The 22,379-nt window shown below is 37.8% G+C and overlaps 1 protein-coding gene and 1 long non-coding RNA gene across 10 annotated transcripts in view; one reads left to right on the plus strand and one right to left on the minus strand.

The window, feature by feature from the left end:
* Positions 1-585: 585 nt before the first annotated feature.
* LOC113943630 lies at positions 586-22,357 on the plus strand. Its single transcript, XR_003526398.1, has 3 exons — positions 586-1,577; positions 9,886-9,898; positions 22,347-22,357. It is a non-coding gene; the product is annotated as an uncharacterized LOC113943630 (long non-coding RNA).
* The window catches only part of PALLD (palladin, cytoskeletal associated protein), a 201,423-nt gene continuing 186,308 nt past the window's right edge, over positions 7,265-22,379 (minus strand). For all 9 annotated transcript variants that reach the window (XM_027635685.1, XM_027635687.1, XM_027635686.1 and 6 more), the window contains 6 exons: positions 18,367-18,461; positions 13,318-13,450; positions 12,144-12,351; positions 11,263-11,428; positions 10,399-10,532; positions 7,265-9,418 (listed from right to left, as the gene is read on the minus strand). In XM_027635685.1, coding sequence (XP_027491486.1) covers positions 9,246-9,418; positions 10,399-10,532; positions 11,263-11,428; positions 12,144-12,351; positions 13,318-13,450; positions 18,367-18,461 — 909 coding nt within the window. In that variant the 3' untranslated portion in view covers positions 7,265-9,245. The remainder of the gene's footprint in view (positions 9,419-10,398; positions 10,533-11,262; positions 11,429-12,143; positions 12,352-13,317; positions 13,451-18,366; positions 18,462-22,379) is intronic.

Genomic DNA, 22,379 nt, shown 5'->3' on the forward strand with positions numbered 1-22,379 from the left:
AACTTAGGAGTCCATTTCCATATGTGTGTGTATATATATATGTATGTGTCTGATTTTTTGTATTTTTCCCAGCATGAATTGTTCTCAGATATTTACAAGTTTAGTCTGTTGGTTTTAACACCTATTTCCTCAGTGAAATGGTTCTGCAGTTTTTTAATTCCTTAATCCCTTTGTTACTTTGAGTAATTTAGTGTTAGTGGAATACACTGTGGGCTTCAGAAACAGCTGTCTCAGAACCCTTAGGAATAGGTTGTACTTTGCCTGCCCCGACTGTGTACTTGTGGTGTTCTTTTGGCAGTCTGTGTCCTTAGGAAAGAACAACTGCTGATTCATACCCTTTCTTTTCTATCTGTAAACAATGTACTGATATGACAACTTCTTTAATAGTTTTTGGCAAGGGCATGTGTCAGATGCCTTTTAGAATTTCAAGCATGCAGTATTATTAGATCTCCATACTCTCATCTAAGTCTTTAGGAGAACTCTAAAATGTTTATCAAACATGGCTTTCCTTTGCAAACGCAACTATGGGGTTGTGTTTTTTTTGGTTTTTGATTTTTTTTCATTTAAGAATAAAGTAATTTACAGATTCCCACTACTCCACATTTCTGCAGATTCTCTTCCTACAACTGTTTTTTCAGGCATGCATTGAAGCTTTACCATCTAACTTTGGGAGCATTTTAAAGAAGGCTGCAGTCCAGGTCTGGTCTTTAACTTTCAGACTATATTTTATTCCAGACTTTTTCTCCTGTCCCATCCCATATCACTGGTCCCTACGTGGCCTTTCACCCCCTCCATGAATTTCTAGAGAGACCATCAAGGCATGGTACTTTTGAGGGTGGATACTTTTACAGCTCTCATTTACTTCATCATGCGGTCCTGTTATACAACAACCCCCTTTCTGACTCACCCATAATTGTTGCTTTGGGTTTTTAACTCAGATGGGTTCCTGCTTCAGAGAGGATATCCTTGCTAAAAGAAGGTTGTGTATTGCATTATTTACTAATTTATGTGACCTGCCTTGTCACTGCCAAGTTAGGAAACCAAACCTGTTCTGTTGCCTTGGTGTTCAATTCAGTTTAAATATTACAGGTAGTGTGATTTGCATGTTCTAGTATTTAGTTGAAGCGCATCGTAGACCTAGAAAGTTAATTGTTTTGTATGTCTTCTCTGCATTTTTCCAATGTTTGGGAAGATGATGGACTACTTTTGTCCATCTTTTCTCCTAGGTAGGTCACTGGAGCCTTACTTTTGCTTATCTCTAAAGAGATATGTTTGTAACTTATAACTTGTTGTAGGGAACTCACTGTCTAACACAAACAGTCTTTTCTTGCCCTTGAGGCATGTGTCACAATTGATGGGCTGGATGGGGCTCTGAGCAACCTGGTCTGGTGGGAGGTATCCCTGCCCATGGCAGGTGGATTGGAACTAGGTGATCTTTAGGATTCCTTCCAACTCAAAACATCTGTGATTCTATATGATTGTTCTCAGTAAAAGTTTCTAGCAGGACACAATAAATGTTCAGGAGTGGGTTGGGATTTTTTTTTGTTTTGGTTTTTGTTTGTTTTTGGTTTTTGTTTGTTTGTTTGTTTTTGTTTTTTAAATACCGCAGCTGTAAGGAAGATCTGTTGGGGGGAACAGCTTTTCCAGACTTTATGGTAACAGAAGTATGTTGGCTGAGTTAGTGTGCGCTAAGTTAGTGTTGTATCCCACAAAGAGATTTCATCGCGGCCTCCTGAGGGCACTCTATCCTAAGGCATTACTGTATTGGTAATGACTTGGTAGGTAAATCTGTATGAATATAGGGAAATGTGGTTGCCTGTGTAAATGCAAACTGGATGGCTGGCATTGCTGTTACTAGTTTTGTAAAATCCAATTCCCTATACCCTGAGTTGTTTGGGGATTTAAGGCATGATTTTTAAAGATGGAAATGATTTCAATATTGAGATCAGAGAAATCTGGATAGAAAGTGGATACCTAAATACCAGGATTCAAAATCTCTTTGTTACATTATTATCCATGGTTAAAACATACATTGCAATTATTATTTATTGCTGTGAGACAAATTTTCCTACTTTGATGTGTTGCATAGTATGAGAGGTTGCACTGCATGGCACTGGAATGTATGTTTTCTGTTGCAATTATGTAACCTTTTTTTTCCTGGAAGCATAATGTAGTTCATTTAAGTAAAGCTAATGAAAACTACTCTTCAAGACCAGGTGCACCCACCTAATTCAGTTAATCAGTGTTTGAAAAGATGGGACAAATGTAGTAGTGGAGAGAAGTCATCGTGTGTGCTTAATGCCTGAAGAAGTAAGAACTCTGCTGAAGCCCCAAATTACATTTGATTTTCATGCACATGTTCAATTTCAGATCACATGCTGAAGGCTCTTTTGCTGTCGATATGTCTGTTAAGTTAGTAACAAATACTACCTGTACCTTGACAGACATCTTTAGATCAGCATGACTAGTATTTTATGTTTTCATTTTTCATATTAATAGCTCATCTCTGTTAAGATCTGGGATTTTTTTTTTTTTTTGTTATATTGTATATAACCAAATTGCCAATTTGGTTATAATGATGTCAAACACCTCGAGACACTGTCAAAGCAAAAGCCACCAATGGTATCATTACACACACATTGGGGCAGTGTCAGTGGGAATGTGGGGGCAGATGTCACTGAGCAAATGGATTTGTGTGGATGTTACCATTCCCCAGGCTGTTGGCTGATGGTACTGAAGTGCCCTTGCTGATCGGTTTGAAATTGCTGCGTGATTTTGAACAGTTTGTTTAGGAATAACTGAAAGCTGATTATATGGTATTGCTGAAATGTGTTACTGAAGCAGTTTGATGTTTTGTGAATTCTAATTTGCAGATCTCCCATCTCTGTATTTCTAGTGCTAAATGCACTAGAAGTACATGTTGCATCTATGTGTTGGAGGCTGCACTGTAAACAGATTTTCACCTGTATGTTGGTGACTTTTTAAAAGCTCTAAGTTGCAATGTTTTGATTCTGCTGCTCTCAATCTGCTCTTTTATCCTATTTTTTCAGATGGCTGGTAGATTTCTAGTGAAAACTTCCTGCAACTTCAGAGAAAAGAAGCCATATAGTAGTGTTACGTGTTTTGTATAGATGCCATTTAGCGTGCATGTATGATTTTTGATGGTGAGATGTGTCTGCCAGCAGTCAACTGGAACTGCATCCATTCTCTGCAGGCTCTTATATCTCTGTTGTTGGAAGTCATATATAGAACTGACAGCACCTGTAATTTTATAGTTCACCATAATTTTCAGGGCTCCATCACGGAGATGATGCTGAGCTTTCTGCTGTGCATTGAAGCCATATTCAATCAAACTGTCAATATTAGATGAGGGAGGTTAATTTACTATTGTCTGTGCAATCTTTATTTCTATTAACACCATGGTGTCTTTCTTCCTAATGCTGTATTATCTGGCTTCTAGTAAAGCTTACCATGTGCCTGTATCTTTCATTGATTTATTAAAGTGGTTTCTTTCCACTTTGGGAAGAACCAAATATACTAATTAATATGCGAGGTGGGTTTTGTTTATAGGAAATTATTTATTCTGATGTGTTCAGCTGAAGCTGTCCATGAAGAGCTGCTTGCATTGCCAAAGTAATAAACTTAGTTTTGCCTCTAAAAAAGTACAGCTTATTTTAGCTCCCCTTACTGTGTTATCCTTTGTAATTAGGAACTGTATTTCTGCTGTACTAACTGCTGATTAATGCTCTGCTATGTCAGCTTCCCGACTTCCACATTCAGCTCAACCCTGCTTCCTGGGGGTTCAATCCCGAATTCTTGCTTCACTCTGCCAAAAGCAGTCAGGACAAATCTGAACATGGAAGTGAGGGCAGTGCAGACACACTCATCATCAGCTTCCCCCCCACCCCCAGCTTCAGGTGTTGTGTTCTTTTTGCTTCACCTTAGGCTTTGATGCCAGTTGTCCTCAGCAGAGACAGAACACTAATGTCTTAATCCTCGAAACTGGTGATTGTAAACACTGTGATGCTCCATCTCCTCTTTTAGGTTATATAGAGTGACCTGAAATGAATTTTTTTAAAAAATGAAAGTTACTAGCAGTAACTGTTCCTTTTTATGTAACCCTTTTTACATGTTGCAAGAAAGCACTAATAATTACAAATGAAAACTTGTTCTGCTTTTATTAAGTTGGCTGTTTAATGGATTTGCTGCTCAGAAAAAGTTTTAAATTAATTTAAAATTTTGCTCATTCTTCTGTTGAGATTTTAAACTGTATTATGCTTTTCCTATACAGGACTGTGAGGGAAACACCTAACAGTCTATTTTAGGTTTTGAAATCTATGTTGCGTGATTGCACTTTGTGTCCTAGTGGAAAGTGGATCTGGAACTTTACAAACTGAAATTGTTGCGAGTTGCTGCTGTTCCATACTTGAAATGGCATCATTTACATATAGTTCAAGATCTTTGGATTTACTAATACTTGTGCTGATAGAATTATGTTTGATTTTTGTTTTCATTTACTGTACATTACTAAACAAATTAGTAAATTACCTGAGACTGTACAGACTGTACAGTTGAAGTTAATACACAATTTAAGAAAACTAAGACTTTTATTGGAGATTAACAGTATAAAATGTTCAGTAAATCTGATTCCAATGTATTGTTCTTTGAGACAGGCCCTTTCCTACAAGTGGCTCAGGCAGTTTGTAAGACAAGTGCTGCAGGTAAAAGCCATCTCCAAAATCCACTAGTCTTTAATATGCAATAGACTACAGGTGTGCTGCCTGTTGTATGGGAAATCTTATGAGGTATTTTCAGTACTTTTTGTGGTAGCTCAGAAAGGTCCTGTGCTTGGCAGTGTGGTTTTGTACAGACAGCCAAGAGTTGTCCAAACCAAAAAAGCTTGACAATATGATTCCCTGAAACTGTGTTGTTAAACACGTAGGGAAGAGTCCTACCATAGTGCATTCAGCATGATGAGATTTGTAGAACTCCTTCTGTAAATGATGTCACCATTCTGTGTAGTGGTCACATGTTATTTTTTTCTGCTTTCTTGTTTTTCTGCTCTTTCTGGACCATTTATGCTGCTACACAACTAGAAAGTTACATAATTTGGCCCTTCCCCAAGGCTACCTGTTCCACTTCAATTGTTTTATAAAGCAAAAAATTTCTCCTTCGTAGTGGTGTTGAACTGAAGTTCATTCCTCTCCATTCCCTGTACAGCTGCTGAAATCACTGCTGTACAGGTACTGCTGCTTCTAGCCTGGCTTTTTTGCTCTAAGCCTAAGTTGATTATGTTCCAAACACATTTTTATTAGAGATGCAATGCAGTACAAGATTATTCTATGTCTTGTTTACACTTCTGTAAAAGGATGCAAACTGTGGCTTAATTCTGAATTAGAGTTGCAAGCTTTAAGGTAAGTCAAGGAATTCTGTTTGCTGTCTGGAATACATTGTAAATTCCTTGGGGCAGGAGCTTTGTTTCTGTCTGCCTGATGTGTCTTACGTGCTCATAGTTCTGTTCAAACAGAATATCTGTGCAGAGGGAAGGCTGTTTCTTTTAGTCAGTTCAGGAGAATTAGATAAATATCAGCAAATTCTAGCCCTTGCATGTACATCTGCATTGTGAGGCAGAGAATTAGCCAATGTGCATAATCCAAGCAGGCATTTGTACTCCACGGATTATTTAATCTATAGTACACGGTGTGGGTTTGGCAGCTGGGTCATCCAGCCAGAGCATGCAGCTGATCCCCTCAGTATCATGGCATGTGAGCTCATGAAGTACTTACATATGAAATCTGTTTGGGCTACTTGCAGAGGTAAGGATGTAGTTGACCATATGTGGGGAATCAAGGCATTTATTAGCATACAACCTAAGTGAATTAAAATAGACTTTGAAAGTGGTGATATAGAAAGAAAAAATTATTTATAAGCTGGGGTTTCAAGTTGGACTGGTTTTGATCCCCAACTGCCAGTTGGCTGTGGTGAAAAAAAACTCTGTACATTAACTAATTGTTGCTGTTGCCCTAAAGCTGCAGCATAACGGCACTGTGTGTTAAGGTACACCACCCAGCTGGAAAAACCTTCACACATGTGGAATTTTGCATCTCACTGTTGCTACTCTTGATAGAGGTTTCTGTCATCACCCTGAAGATTGTGGGATTGAGTCTTTGACTGCTATGAATATGCTTGAACTGATCAGCTTCCTAAGTAATGCGAAGTCTGCCCATAGCTAAACTGGAAGTCTTGCAAAAAGTCAAGGCTCTTTTTTTTTAGTCCTATAAAATGACAAAAGTACACTCTCAGGTCATACTATCTATCTTTGGAATATGTGGAAGAAGATTAAACTTCTGAAAGTCACTTTGATGTTTCCAAGAATTTTAGCTTTTTGGCTTGAAAAGTATTTCTCTTGCTTGTGCCACACTTCTATCTCTGAATTTGTAAAGCCAAACAGTCCCAGTAACTAAGTAACAGCACAGCTGAATGTTTTCATAAAAACAACGTTGCTGCTTAGAGATGTGATTTACTACTTAAGTGTCTGTCTGTACATATATACAGAGGCAAAAAGTGATGATGACCTCATCTTATACAAGCTCACAAAAGCAGTCTTAGTTTTATAGTCTCCCAGCCAAAGACAATGTATTGTAAGCAGACAGAACTCCATTGACTTCAGTTGCAGCATCATCATTAATGTCAGTACTCACTTAATTGCTGACATAATCCTGTTTGTAATGATCAGTGCTTGAAATGTAAATCTAAAAGAAAAAAATGGATTATCTTGCATCTTTCCTGATATCTTAACAGAGAGGAAAGAAGGAGAAACTAGTTAATAGTCAGGATTTTACAAGTAAATATTATTTTTTTTTAAATTTTGATATTGCCTTGTTAGCAGGCTGTTCTTAAATGGATTTAACGGCATTCAGACCATGCCCTTTACTTAAATCAGTTGCAAGTGATGATATATTGCAATTACTACACATACAAAACAGACCTGCATATTTTCTAACCTGTTAAAAAAATAGCATCTTCCAGTACTTCTCTCTGGCAAAAGTTTCTAGAATTTATGAGTCATGTTCCTCTGTTCTGTTCAAACAAGATTCCAGGTCACAAGCATAATAATCTGATAAATTCTAGTAATTTTTAGATGCTGCATGGAGCTCTCATTTCGCCTCATACATTTCATGTATTCATAATATTTAAAATCTACAAATCTTACACTTGCATGCTCATACTGAAACAGTTATTAGTCTTTACCAGAAGGAAAAAATTCTATTTGTGTAATATTTATTGATGTTAAACCCACATTATATCAGCACAACAATCCAAAGTAATGATTATACATTTTTTTATAAATACAAATAAAAGGTGGCAAAATAATGCTAGTGAAGCTAAACAAAAAAGTAAATTAGCATGTCACAGTTGAGGAAAATTTGGCAAAAGATATGACATACTTCTAGAATAGAATCAAATTATTCTCAGCTGACAAACTATGACGTTAATCTAGATTAACGATCCCCATTACTGGTCATATCCTGCACCAAAATAGTACTACCTTGTGTTTATTAGTCACTAAAAAACAAAACAAACTTTGTGTGCTTACAAAGCAATACACGTATAGCAGTAATGCAATATATGGTGTACACAATTACAAAATTAAAAAAAAAAACAAACCAAAAAAAACAAACCAAACAAATCCCTAAGGACTTCTGAATAAATGAACTGAGATAGAAGATTTCAATACTTTTATTATAAATAATGAAAGATACCATATATGTGCTTCATATAAGGAATACAGTGTTTTCCTTTCCTAGCAAAGTATTGTAGCTCGTACCATCAAAACACTCATTTTTCTTGTCAGGCCTAGTAATTCTTCCATCCCTCCCTTTCCTTCAACTGAGATTCATTCTAATTTAAAACTACCTAGTCAGGTGTGACTTAAATGGGGCTCCACACTGATGTGGATTTGCCTTGCATTCTGAAAGTAGCCTTCAGGCTTTTCACCTATGGTGTACAGACTCTACCCCTTAAAAGAGCTGTCATTTGCCTGCAGTCAAGAGAAGGAAAAAATAAAATCTATCAGAGATACATGCTATGTTCAGAAGAAAAAACAAAAAGGAGCACATTTCATGTAGGTTTTGTCTGTCTTCATTTTCTACTTCCTCAGATCTGCAAGCCTATCACCTCTGATGTATACGTCACTTAAATTTGTATTGCAGTTTCAACCCATTTTTCACTTACTGTACATTTCTAAAATCCTCATACATAGTACACAAGATTTAAACAGTTGAACATCCCATACATACACTCCCTAGTTTTCAGCTCACCTTAGAATTCAGATTCTTGAATGGGAGTATTACGAGGTTACAGACTACCTTCAGGAAATCCACAGTTTCAACCTCTTGTCCAGTGCCCCTCCCACCCCTTGCAGTAACCCGCTGCAGTGGTTCCTACAGTCAGCATTTTTTTTCCCATCTAGTTACCAATATGTGTAATCTGAAGTAGACTGTTAGTACATGTCAGCTCTTCTTTGTTATTGTGCAGAAGTTAAATTACTTCTGCTTAGACTGCCTTTGCTGTACATTTGTAAGTAAGCCCCCTCCTAGACAGCAAAAAGGAAAAACACGAACAAATTGTAAGTTAGGATGTTGATGTCCATACTAACAGCATTGAAGGCAAGATATTTTTTTTCACTGTTGAATAGAAAGCAGTTTGCAGAGATACAGCATTTGCTTACATTTCTCTTCCTTGTCCCTTCCTGTTTTATTCTTGTAATATTGCACTTGTTCATTATAGCTGTCAGAACATGTTGCCATTTTAGAACTGTCGCTAATCAGACATTCTGATTTTCTTTGTGATGTAATGGCCTTGAAGAAAACATCTTTTACCATTAAGATTGTGGTAGCATCTACTTACTGCTTATGAAGCATGTAATGAAAAATAGTGTTCTCTTCTGAAAAATCTGTCTCTCTGATGTATTTTGGCATCTATGAAAAGGGTTATGAAGCAATGTTGGTTAAGGAACCGGTGAATGTGATTTGTTGTGCAATGTGTACATTCCTATTAATAATCTATCTATTCTTCTAATTTGGTATAATGAATAAGGAATATATGGTTATTGTGTTTGTTGTTTATCTTTTGTACTCGAAGGTGTCTGCCCTTGCATAAAGTGACATAGGAATATCATTGGTCATGGCAATGGCTTTCAGTGTTTCTGCTTTGAAAGAAAATGATGGAAGCGGCAGTTAAATCTACAGATCATCACTCTCTACGAGGCCAGGTTGCATTGTCAGGTGTACTGGATTTGCTTCCGGCTGGAAAGCTGCTTTGATGTCTAGTCCTTGGTCACAAAGTGCAGCGTATCGGCTGGCTGAGGGCCGCACCTTCTTTGGCTTGGTTGTCTGAGGTGGTTGTTGCCACTGAGCTGTAGATTAAAAGGAAAGACAAAATGTTAGCTCTCTTGAGCTGTGCATCAAAGCATGCCAGATGCTCAATTAACCCTTTGTAAAGGGTTACTAACTTTGTAAAGAAGTTACTAACTTCTGAGCAGCAGAAAACCATTATATCAAAGGTAAGTTTGTTTAATTTTTTGGCATTGTTTTTTTTTTTCCCAGCATCTAGTTTCACCTTCAAATGTGGTAAGCAAAAAACAACGGAGTCTGTGTTTGTTACTTTTTGGCATTGTTTTGTACCTTTCCTAGTGCCACTGAGAAGGGTGACAGCAAGGAGGTTGTTTCCGGGCACTCATATTACAGTAACAGGCTTGTTCTAAGGTTATTTGTTGTATTTAAAAGGAAATGATCTGGCTGCCCTTGCCAACCCTTGTATGCTGAAGAACACTGAGCCAAGTCTGTATTTCACCACCCCAGAAATCATCCTTTATCATTCCAGTGTCCCCCCTTCTGTCTTCCCTACCCCGCCTTAATTCTTGTTACGAGAAGACTGGTAAGAGATACTGCTTTAAGAAAACATTCACTATGTGAGGGAACAAACTGAGTAACTAAGCAGAAAGCTGCAAAAACATCTACTACACTTCTGGTAGCTGTCACAGGTGTATTACAGACTAATGTACAAAAGAATACAAAAGGTTAGGGAGGTGCTAGCAGAGCAGTAGTAATAATGATCCACAGAAATAATGTAATCATGCCGTTATCTGTTGTTAATTAGCTATATTTAATGTACTAAGCAAAACCAGAAAGCATGCACTTGTTTTAGGTATCTGAAAGATGGTGAAATGTACTTTGACAGAGCATTTGTTGTCTTGAAGTGGATGTTTACTATTGAGGAGAAACTATAAACAGAAGAAAGAGAGACCAATGTAAACCATTCTGTGAACAAACTAAAACTTATAGAACTGTTGCTTTTCGGGGGATTTATATGATCATGAAAATTGAAGTCACTTACTATAAACATCCAGCCTGGCAGTGCAAGACACAATCCCAGCCTCATTCTTAGCTGAAACAGTGTACCAGCCAGCATCCTCCTTTGTAGCTCCCTGAATAAGCAGGCAAATGTAGCCGTAGTTATCTTGGTGCATGCTAATCAAAAGAAAAGTAGAAAATTACTATTTAAATTGCCAGACAGTGTAGACTATTTTAAAATGTCATTATAAACTGATCCAATCTTAGTTACAGATTAATTATAGTCCACTTTTAATTAGTATGGAAATTAGCAAGTAGAAAATAAAACCTTGAGTATGCTTAACAATTTGGCAGTTTAATATTCTGAATTGAAAACTGAGAAGAAAAAAATGCATGAAGTAACTTCTCTTTTACAATTACAGATTAAGACATCTGGAGTAGCAGGGACACCAGATCTTACCCGAATTTTTTGAGGAAATAATAAAGGAACTTGAGGAACATCTTAGAATTTAAAATACTGAATCTTAGTTTCTTAACTATACAGCAGAGTTATGAATCAAAGTTTCTGCTGAAAAGCAGATAGCATTCCTTAAGAGTCTTGATTTTTCACTAGCAAATTTCTGTAAGTCTTGGTTCTGGAAGAGAAAAACTAGCTCGCCACTTGCTTGAAGTGCAAAGGTAGTTGTATAAGTCTAATGATGGAAAACAAGTAACATTTTACTTCTGGCTCAGCTGCCACATTGGCTGCAATTTGAGTAAATGTTATAAATTATTACAATCACTAGTTAATATTTATGAGATACTGTTCATACGAAGCATTCTTCTGACCTTTTCAGTTTTTATTTGTGTTACAGGATATATCATCATTGAAATTACACAGGGGGAGATTATTCTAAGACAGTCTAACCTCACTCGGTCAGTGTTGTATGTGAGTGACTCGTTCTCTTTCTTCCAAAATATCTGAGGAGATGGCTCCCCCGAGATTCGACACTCCAGTCGCACCGGGAATCCCTCAGTCACACCTGTGTTTTGTAGCTTTTCTATAAAAACAGGTGCTTTTTGTACTTCCTTAGCTGTGAAAATAAAGATTGCAGTTATGTTGACACTAGTCTGTGAAAACATAGCCCTTCTTTCAGCAGCATGCTAAAAACAATAATGAAAGACCTCAGTGGCAGGAAACATAAGTGTTGTCTTCATTAACCACAAAGTTCAGTTGAAGTTCCTCTGAAGAAAACAGTCACATCCATATTTTAGTAGGGGAAAAGTGCGTGCTAAAAGAGCTGATTCTTCCCCAGAAAAATTGAAATGTAGAGCATGAAGACTAGATAAACTGGCTGCACTATGCTTGGTAAAAAGTGCTCCTTGATATTCCATAAAAGTGTGGACTTCTAATTGTAGAAGGAACTGTTCTACCAGAAGTCTGGAGTGGCATTAGTCTGATATGTTGTGAAATGCACAGGTCATATCCTGCTGGCTGCTCAGCAGTAAGCGCACGTCTAGATTGTCATTAAGAAAAATATTCATGGAAATCATCTGGTTTGTGGCCTCAGCTGTGCCTCAGGCCAGCAGCCCTTCTTTCTTAACTATGTGCACAGATATTACATGCCAGTCAACTTATGCCACAACATAACAAATATCTCACCTACAAATATGCCATAGTTCTGTTACTGCCAGGTTTCCTTTTCTTACCCCCTACCAGTCAATCACATTCTTTGATGTCACTTATGTTTTCTTTATTGATGTTATCCTGGCAGTGCTCAGCCTGAAAGCTTAGCATGAAGATGTTACCTGCAACAATGAGCTCCAGGCTGAATGTATTTTCACCAGCTCGATTGCTGGCAATGCATGTGTAGATTCCAGCATCTCTGGATGTGACTGGTTCTATGATCAAGGAGTGCACACCATTCTCACGCACTAACATTTTGTGAGAACTATCAGGGCGAATTGGTCGTCCATTAAGTTGCCAGCTTAAGTCTGGAGTCGGTAATCCACTAACCTTGAGTATAAAGAAAATAATGGGAAATCGTTTTAGCCACATGAAACACTGGAGGAGACCTGACTTGTTACTTCAGAGAAGTTTGGTGGTGTTTGCTACCACAGGTGTACCAAAAGTTTTAGAGATCTAGTTCTGTCCTGATTTACACGTTGAGTCAATTGTATTCATTTACTTACTTTCTGGCCAACTCCCTGAATTCCATGATGTCTTATGGGCATGACTGAAAAAAGATCAGTGTTTAGATAGGCTAGAAGCTAAATAATAATACACTGCAAAACAAAAGGCAAGGTGACACCTTTTGTCTTTTTTTATTGTTTGCTCTTCAGGTGGAATGAGAAGATAGTCCTTTCTAGATTAACTTCTTGTTGGAAAACTTGCAGACAAAAAGATGTTAGCTGACTAATTACTGAACTCTTAAGTTCCATTCCACTTAGGTGTAACCTGGTGACAGCACTGCCTGCACTAGTTAATACTAGTCTGTGTCAACAAGTTTTGTACTTTTGAAAGCTGTGCCATTTGCTGTGGGGACTGCTCAAGAACAAATAGCTTCTCCAAAATAGGTCAGCATAAAGTAAACGGAAGTCACCCAAGCCTGCATTATTTCTGTCCAGCAAAGTCATTAATCAGGATTATATTGTTTGAAACTTTAACAGGGGTTCAAAACTCAAGGAGTAAAAGGACTTAAAATGGAGAGGCACACTGTCTTTGTAGTGTGTGGTGCTTCCCTCCACACCCCAGCATAGTTGAATTCTATAAATCAGTTTACTGTGTGCCAGAAGCACTGTCATTGGAGGGGAGGCAAACTTTTATTGCCCACTTAATCACTCAAAAGCAGGGAGATTAATTAACCTACTGACAGGCACTGAAATTGGCAATAGGCAAAAGAGCTTCAAAAAGAAACCAATGTGGTCTTTGAGTCAGCTAATGTTATCAGAAGGTTGCTGCTACCCTTTGTGTGACACTTGCCTTGCAGTCCATCCTGCATAGTTTTCCTTCTTGAACAGTCAGGTCTCCAGGAGCCTGCAGAAAATGAGGCCGGAAGAATCGTTCCTGAATTGGTTCATTTTCATCACCACTGTCCCTTGATCGAGATCGTGGTCTTAAAATAACATGAAACAAAGTTAAATTATTTCTTTCTTTGCTAAATCAGAAAAACCATAATCACTTATAAGACTGCTTTGAATTTTAAACTATTTCTTTGACCTATACCGTAATCACTCCGTATCTACACACATGCACTGGTAGCATTTGCTCCAGACTGAATAATGACACTGTACTTATTAATTACTTTCATTTAATTCACATGTTGTGGCAAAATATGACCTATAAAATAATCTTGCTACAGAATAATTTCTTGTAATATTAATTAATTTTATACATGAGAGTATTTTTGTTTACAATTAGCCTTTAAATCACTGACATACAAATAAAATAAGTTGGCAGGTCTTGGCATGTAGCTTCAGTTCCACATTTCTAATGTCCTGTGTATTTAGTCCCCTCACTGTTGCTGATTAGACCAGAAAGTAGATGTACTGTTCATTAATTGTGGTTCCCTTTCAGAAAATAACAGCAGATAAAAGCTAACTCATCGCAGTTGAGAAAAGACTTTTCACATCAGACTTCTCTTGTTCTGCACTAGTGAAGACTTTACAGAAAATTGTGTATTGAATTGCTGTGGATATTTATTCCTCATTTAACACTTTTTTTGAGATATTCGAACATTTTCAAAGCCACCAAATATTGGTATAAAAAAAATGAGGATTTCAGTTGTGAGCAATAGGAAGAAAAGCTTTGGTTGTTAATTTTTTTCCACGATATCATTTAATCCATTTTCAGCATTGGCTATTCTTGTCTGTTAATTTAATCTACCAAATCTTTTTCTAATTGGTTCCTCACTTAACTGCATTTTTTTTCCATTGAAATTAGCATTATTGCATTTTGTGTGATTTTGTAATCAAAGAAACTTGAAACAAAATTTTAGATCCCTTTTTGTCCTTGCTGATCAGCTCCATTGGGTTCCATTCTGGAGCCAGCTGCTGCTTACAGTAACATCCCGTGTCAGTGAAGAGGAACTATTCAAATGTCCTCCAAGATCACTCTTAGCAATGGTATATTACAGTAAAATTCTCTTTTCTGAATCCCATGTTCTGTTAATTTTTGCCAGTGTTTCTCTTTTGGCTGGTGTCTGCAGTGTGCATGCTTCAGTATAGGTGCCTATACTGCATATTCTACTGCCTAGGGGCATTTCTTTAGGTTAAAATAATTCACAGCAAAAAAACCTTAAAACCTTCAATGGTCACATTTGGATGTGACCTACTGTATTACTGTATAGAAGATAAACATTCCAGCTGCACACTGTGCTGCACTGAGGTTGTGGTTAATTATGGTTGCTTGAATTTGATTTATTTTGTTCTGCTCTGTTGTTGTGCTTTTCTCTGCTTTTGCTCTGTTTGAATTGTGGCCAGTCATCACCTTTGCTACAGTATTATTTGTCATTAATAGATAAATGTTGATTTCTTAGTCATTCCAGTTTTCCCACAGCTATAAGTAAAGGCAAATGAAGGGCCAGGGTAGTTGTGTAGATACCTAGTCCATAATGCTTAATCATGTAGGACTGGATACTGAAATGGGAAACACAGACTGACATATCTGCACACACTAAAATAAAAGCTTATGTAACTCTTCAGGTGCCTAAATCCAGGTCTGAAGCACCTCATAGTTTTTGCCACTTGAACATGTCTAAAGCTACTTCAGTAGCTCCAGCATTGCAGCTCATAAGCAACATGAGCTTTAGTTGGTGAGTTCCTAACCAATTTTGCAGACATACATGCCTAATGTGCATGTAGAGGGGATGGAAGGTGGAGGGTTCTGCAAGACCAACTAGAAATGATGGTATCTAGTCAAGTGAGTGCTGCACAGTGCAAGCAACCTGTGCAAAATCTGCTTCCACAGTAATCACATGCAGCCTGTTTAGAGACTGTTGGTAAGATGCCAATGAAGTACAAGTAACTAGTGCTTTGTAAGTTCTTGTGAGGCTGAGCCAAACAGGTTAACTGGCACCTCTCGAGTGTGAGAGCCACCATCTCATTGCTGCAGCTGCATGAAAATTTTGACCAGCAGTGGTCAAAACTGGGGGAAGAAGAGGAGGGGCAGAAATTTATGCCAAATAAAATGGAAAACAAAAATGTTAAGAATTTGTGACCATAGATGTTGCATTTCTTTTAACCTCTTTGTAAGTTTACCCCAAAATGGACTACTTTTTGAGCCTTTACCTTGAGCGGTGAAACTAATATTATTTTAATTCTAAAACATTTTGTAGTTTTAAAGAAATAATGAGTAGAGCCAAGTGCTTCAGATGTCTAGGAATGACAAATGGCAATAGAGTGGAATACCCTTGGATTCATTGCGGGCTCTTTAGAGTTGTGATGAGGGCATCACATTACATGGATTAATTTCAGGAGAACTGACATCATGTACTGTTGGTATGGCACAATGCACTAGGAATTTCAGTGAGCAAGAAGCTGGAGAAGACTTCATGACTGACCGTACAGTAATGATCACTACTTTGGAAAAAAAGAAGATTAAGTAACAATTAATCCCCTAATTGAGAGCAGGGAGATAGGAATGTTTAGTTTTAAAATCTTCCTTAAATCTCATGCGTTTTAAGATTTGCAATTTGCAATTCTGATTTATTTGCAATTCTGACTGCCATGCTTAGGTGACACAAAGTTGAGCACCATGTCATCTAAGGGATTGAGTCCAAGCTTTGTACATGTCAGAAGATTCAAAAGTGCCCTCCCCGATGCTCCAAGTAATACTTAGAAGGTGATGTTTGTCAGCTAAGCAAATTTTAGAAAAACACATTAAGAGTGAAAAAAACCTTCAGAGTTCTGCCAGAACACATTCTGTAAGAGATTAAATATACTCCAGGAAAAAGACTGTCAACAGTGTAACAGGTCATAAAGTTCATTAAGCTAATAATTACGCTTGTAATAAAAAAAAAGAAGTTTTGTTGCTCTGAAGCAGAAAAGCAAATATAAATAATACTGTAATGCTACAGGAATGTTACTTATCAAAAGACTATGGCAATAGATGTGACAAATATCACAGTGTATGGGGGAGCACAGTATTTTGCTATATCACATTAGAAAAGCCAGTGATGGGAGTCTGTCTTAGGAAGGTTTTACATGCTCCCATTTCATCAGTCTCTGATGAACTGGGTGGTGGGAGTAGTGAGAATTGTCATTAAACAGAAATAGTGTTGTGCTGAAGCTTACAGAAACAGCTCTTCAGAGCAAAGATAAGGGGACGAACCCTTCACATATGCTAATTTTACAGGAAATAAGAATCCTCGGTAATTGCCCTAATTTTAATTAAACTGCTGTATGGAAATCCCTTATTTATAATTTATTACTCTACTGGACACCCAAACACCCAACCCAAAGCAATAGTGGCTTGTTGAGTGCCTGTCTCCATTAGAAAATACAATACCAACCATAAGCAGCCTTGGACTTTGATTGCATTTGAAGAGATTGAAAAGAAGCTCTTCCATTATTACCTGAGGTTTTTGTCCATCACAGAGAGAGACACACACATACACACATTTTGTCCTTCAGGAAGCTGCAGGAGTGGCAGCTGCTTGCTACTCTTGCACCTACCTAGATTCCTGTCACCCATCCCTATTTTTAAAGATCTTTCCCCTTTCTCGCCCTATGTGTGCTAAGTTGAAACTTGGTTGAAACCTGATTCTTCACAGCAGCTTTTCCCTTCAGAGATTAACAGGGACTTTTCATTTTTACCCATTATTTGCAGGTGCCAAGTACCTTAGTGACTATCTGGCTATGCCACATGGACCCTTTTCTACACTCTTCTTACAATGCAGCGCTGGAGAGATATGCCCCTCCGGGAGCACTTTGAACTTTGGACTTAATAGACCTAAAGGTGACACATTGGAGAGGGAGTTGGTAGGCTGGCTCAGCGAAATGCTGGGAAATGCTTTCAGGGCTGCAGGAAGCCCAGTTTGTTTCATGCAGGAATAAGGTAGACCAGATCTTTTAAACAACTAACCTCACTTTCTAATACTTTCTAGTTGTCAGAGGGAGGAAGAGAGCCTGTTTTGCATACAGCAGTTCTACAGTACATACTAGTACCACTACTAACAGTTAAAGAAATCCTTTCCTTGTTGACTGAGTAATTACATGTACTCTGTATATTACAGTTGGGCAATATTGAGATTCTGTGGCTGTTGTGACCATTAAGCAAAGCACATGCCTAATTACAGCAGAACGAGAACCAGAGCCCTTATACTCCCTTGAAAGCAGTTCTGTTTGGGTAACCAAAATGAATTTTTTTGTATCGTCTAAAGCTGTCTAAGCTGTGCTAAAGAGCCTCATAAATGCTTGGGAAATGAAAAAAAAAATATTTGAAGGGAAAATTCCCTTATATGGTCCAAAAACATAAACCAAAGCTTCGTATGAGAATAATTGTAAACTCACCAAAGATAAGTTTAATACTTTATTTCTGACTCATAATTCCTTATAAGAACCTGAACTGAAATATTAAAGAAGGAAATACTGAAATATTTCTAACGTAAATCTGATAAACCTCTTTGGCATGCAATCATTTCTGCTGTTCCTTTAAATGAATACTTATTAGAAGCTGCAGAAGGATGCAGGTTCCTGGTAGAATCCTAACCAGGTGAAATGTTTTTCAAAAGCCTGAGTGACAAGGTCCTTCCCTTACTGATAGTGTAATTTGGAATATGGAGTAACTAGTCAACACTACAAAGAAAGGAGGAGAAGACAGGTAAAATTAAAGATACTTTAAAGTCATGTCTTTTCAGAGGTTGCTTATACTTCTGAGTGTGCAAGCTCTGCATCAATTTTCAGACAGCAGTGGTCACATTTCTTTCTGAATGCCCTACTTTAATTTACCTGCTTACTTCACATTCTTTATCTTACCACAGTTATTTTGCAAAACCCATATTATTAAAAGAAAAAAAAAAAAATCAAATACCTTCTTATATGAGGCTGACCTGAAGGTGACCAAGGACTGCGGCCTCTTTGATTTACAGCTTGAACCATCAGCCTGCCCGTACAACTTACTCTGCCCTGTTATGATGATGGAGAGAAGAAATGTTAAAAGACTTGAAACATGTAATATAAATGTTCAACCTGATCTGTTCTTTTTTTTTTCCCACTTGTTTTATCAGTTTCCAAACTAACACAGAACAGACTGGAATGACTGCGACTATAATACGGTCATAGTTAAAAAGTTCTACCTGGAACTTTTTCTTTAAAAAAAGATTGTTAGTGCCACTGGCAATTAAGTTTTTAAAACAGTATATTGACTAAGTTATTGATGTGGGTGAGAGGTTTCTCTGTGTATGGCAAATGGATGGAATGACAAGACAACTAGTTCAAGATCTTGAAAATGACACATGGTGGGTGTTGGCAATTAACAACAGAGCTGCTACCTCCAAAGTGGATTGATCTGGTGGGCCCACAGCTAAAAAAAACCCCATTAATATAAAAGGCAAAGGAATTTGGCAAGTACTTAACAGGTCCTCTCTAAAGAGCCCTCATTTGGGGAATCCAAGGAAGAAGCATACAGTTTTGCTGATGGATGTTGGCCATAGTTCAGTTGCCTAAGGGTATTTTCAGTGAATGATAAATAAAACATAGGCTCTAGTGTATTTGGTCCTCTTTTTTCTTTTTATTTTACAAGACAGGTTGTCCACCACAAGCACTAGTCATAACAGATTTTGGATAGGCCTGCTTGAAGCCAGAACTGCCAACATTCAGGGCTCTCTGGAATTCACTCTGTAATGGATAAAAGCCTCTGGTTGTCCCAGTAAATAACAGCTCTGCCCCCTGGGCTGGTGGCAGTAAGGCAACATCCACATCAGCTTTGCAGTGCATTTCAGGTCTAAGCTGTGAGTTCCACACTCAAGTCTGTCTGCATAAAAGTGGCAAATATTTTTATCACAGTAGTTGAGGGGTTGCAAATAGCTGTTCTTTAACAACTGGCCAAAGCCTATAAAAAGCCAATTTCGTTGGGCTCACAAGCAGCTTTCAATTAGCAATGACTTTTGTGTTACTTCTGGACTGTTAGAAATTAAGTCTGTGTCCCGCTTCTATTCCCATAACCCACTTAGTCTGCAAGAAAAATCCTTGCATTAAAATAAACCATTGTGCATGACCCACAGCAATTCCTTAAATAAAAGCTTTTTTTCCCCCCCCCTTGTGTTACAAGACCATTAAAGACATTTGGAACAAATGCATTTTTATTTTGGGCACCACTGCATATTAATATTTTTTCTGGCGGGTGATGAATACGCATATTTTGGGATAATTTCTGCATATCTCAATACATGATGGCATCACAGAAGGAAACACAAAGGGCAGTAAGGAATTTGAATGGGAAAGATTAAGCAGGAAGCCAAAGATTTGGAAAAGTCATGGGATGAAAGGGAGGGAAGCAATGAGTGGGAAGTAATCAATGAGAAGATGCCTAGAAACTACAGGAACTCCAGCCTGAGGACTGTGGATGCATAGTGCAAAGAAGAGGAGAGAGTGAGATAAAAAGAAGGAAGGTGAAAAAAAGGACTTGACTTGAGCCCATACAGCTCACAGAAAGAACTCAGTTAAAGGACGTGAGCCATAAATAAAGACCTAAACCAGGCAACGTTTTGTGTTTGTCTAGGCCCAGGGTCCATTTGCTCTGGATTAAATTCTGTGACAAATTTTACACCAAACCCCAGTGGTGTGTCAGAACCTTAATTCCAGGTCCCTGTGTTTTACATTGTGGGCAGCAGGGCCTGCCCTGTTAATTACCAGGGGCCACTGCCAGGGTCTGTCAGCAAGTCATTTTACATACGTAAATCCTGTTATATCAGTCCAGTCATGAGATGGCACGAACTGGCAGAGCTTTAATGAACTGAATCCTTTGCTTTAATAAAAACAATTTCTATAAGCTTTTTCCTTTGTAGTTTGGTGATTCCAATAACAAGGACCAAAACACAGCAACAGCCTAGCAAATATCTACCAGTCCCTGAGAGTCATGGTGTGGGCTCCCTTATATTTATGTATTTCACTTTCTCAAGGAAAAGTTGCCAAATTTGCCTAAGTTTGTGATAGCTTTGAGATGTGGACAACTTTCCATTATAATTGAGAACACTATGCCAAAATTATTTCCACTCAGGATGACTTAAAAGAATTGGAATTCAGATCTTTGAGTGTGAAAGGCTAGTACATTAACTCACAGCCCTTCTTTGCCTCCATTGTACTGTTAAATGCACAGTAAAAGCAAGCAAATAGTAGGAGAGATAAGTATGTTTGCTTGGGAATTACACTGTAAAAAAAAAAAAAGAATAGAATGGGCTTGGTGAAACACAGATGTTTTGTTTAGGGGAGCCAGAGGAGGATGCTTCTGGTTCTTCTCCAAAGAGGGGAAAAAAGCACAAGCACAGAATTTTACTGTGTAACAAAACTGCTTTTTCAATCCCCAAGCTAGGACCCACACAAATCCACCTCATTTTAGTACATCTAAAAACCCACTAAGAAAGTAGTGCCATCAATGACCAGAACTGGAAACCTAAGTCAGTTGTGTCATTTAATGAGCATTATCCAGAATAACAAATGCTCAAAAGTAGGCTGTAAATATTCAGGGACAGAGTACAGTGCCCAAACACAAAGGCAGTTTGTTCACCAAGTTCTCCAAGACTTTGGATCACACAGTAAACAGGGAAACTTTGTGCCTGCACTAACACAACACTTATAGGAAGATGAACAGGAATCACTTCTCACCTTGAGCATATATACATTTTTAAACCTGCTGTGAATTTCCACAATTTAAATGGTGCCAAGTATTGTAACAATGGTCATCTAGGTGTAAAAGCTCCCAGCTTGAACAATTTCATGGCCTTATGCGCTTTCATTATTTTTTCCTTTACTTATATATGTAGAAATAATATTTAAACTACCTAAATTTAAGAACTGCAGTTTGTAGAAAGAATCTAGCCAAAAACTGCTATTTGTGTGTTGTCTCTATGTACAACCCCATACATTCATAAGCCCACTGCAGTATGAGCAGGACTGACAAGCTGAAGAGCGAGGCAAAAATGGCAACATCATGCTAAGTAACCTAGCAACACACATAACAGAGCACAACACTCCTGCTTAGATTAAACTCTGTCTCAGTGCTCCAGTTTGTTATTCTACAGTGTGATTCTGCTTGCAGGCCTAGTCTTGGCAAGATATTTGGCACTACAGAAGAAAATAATTCGTTACATCCCAAAAGTTTTGTTACTGCTTTGGTTTCTCACATGCAAATCTTTCCCCTCAATTTGCTGTGGTGCAGGAAAAGTGAATTGAAAAAGTTATTTCAATAGGATGTGTGACCTGTAAGTTTAACTATCAATGCACTAGCGGGTTTTTGCTATATATGTCCACTCTTGCACTGGGTCTAGGAAGAACAAATGACATTATAAAACCAGTAACAGTCTGTCTTTCAGAAAAACAATATTTAAGATCAACACAGCTACGTAACAGTGCTAGATTTTTTTGCCTTACAGAATTGCAATCTGCTTAATGTAAACATGTTGAGATGTGATATACTTGCACTCATTTCAGAAAGTTGGCCTCAGTCAGTGAGTTGGGTCACAAAAGAAAAATTAAACTGCAGGACTGTGTTACATCTGCTAGTAAAGTGTATTTTTTTTCCCCTTTATGTATATGTGCTATCCATGCTCAGTTAGGATACTGAGATGTTATCAGCTGAAACAACTAGTGGAAGAGTAATTAAAAAACAACACTCCTCCCCCCTGAAACCTCAAACCATAGAAAAAAAACTACTGCTGAGTTGCTAATCTCTTGGAGATAGAAAGGTCCCACCCTACTGATGCAAGATGAAAACAGAAATCTAACTTGCATACTTACAGTGACTTCACCATTTAATTAAATCATGCATATGTAAGATGAGCTAGTTTTCTGAAGATTTATGTCCAGAAGGATATTTGCTCTGGAGCC

Source organism: Corapipo altera, unplaced genomic scaffold (assembly GCF_003945725.1).
Source record: "Corapipo altera isolate COAL_440 unplaced genomic scaffold, ASM394572v1 22b, whole genome shotgun sequence".
In the NCBI taxonomy this organism is placed as follows: Eukaryota; Metazoa; Chordata; class Aves; order Passeriformes; family Pipridae; genus Corapipo; species Corapipo altera.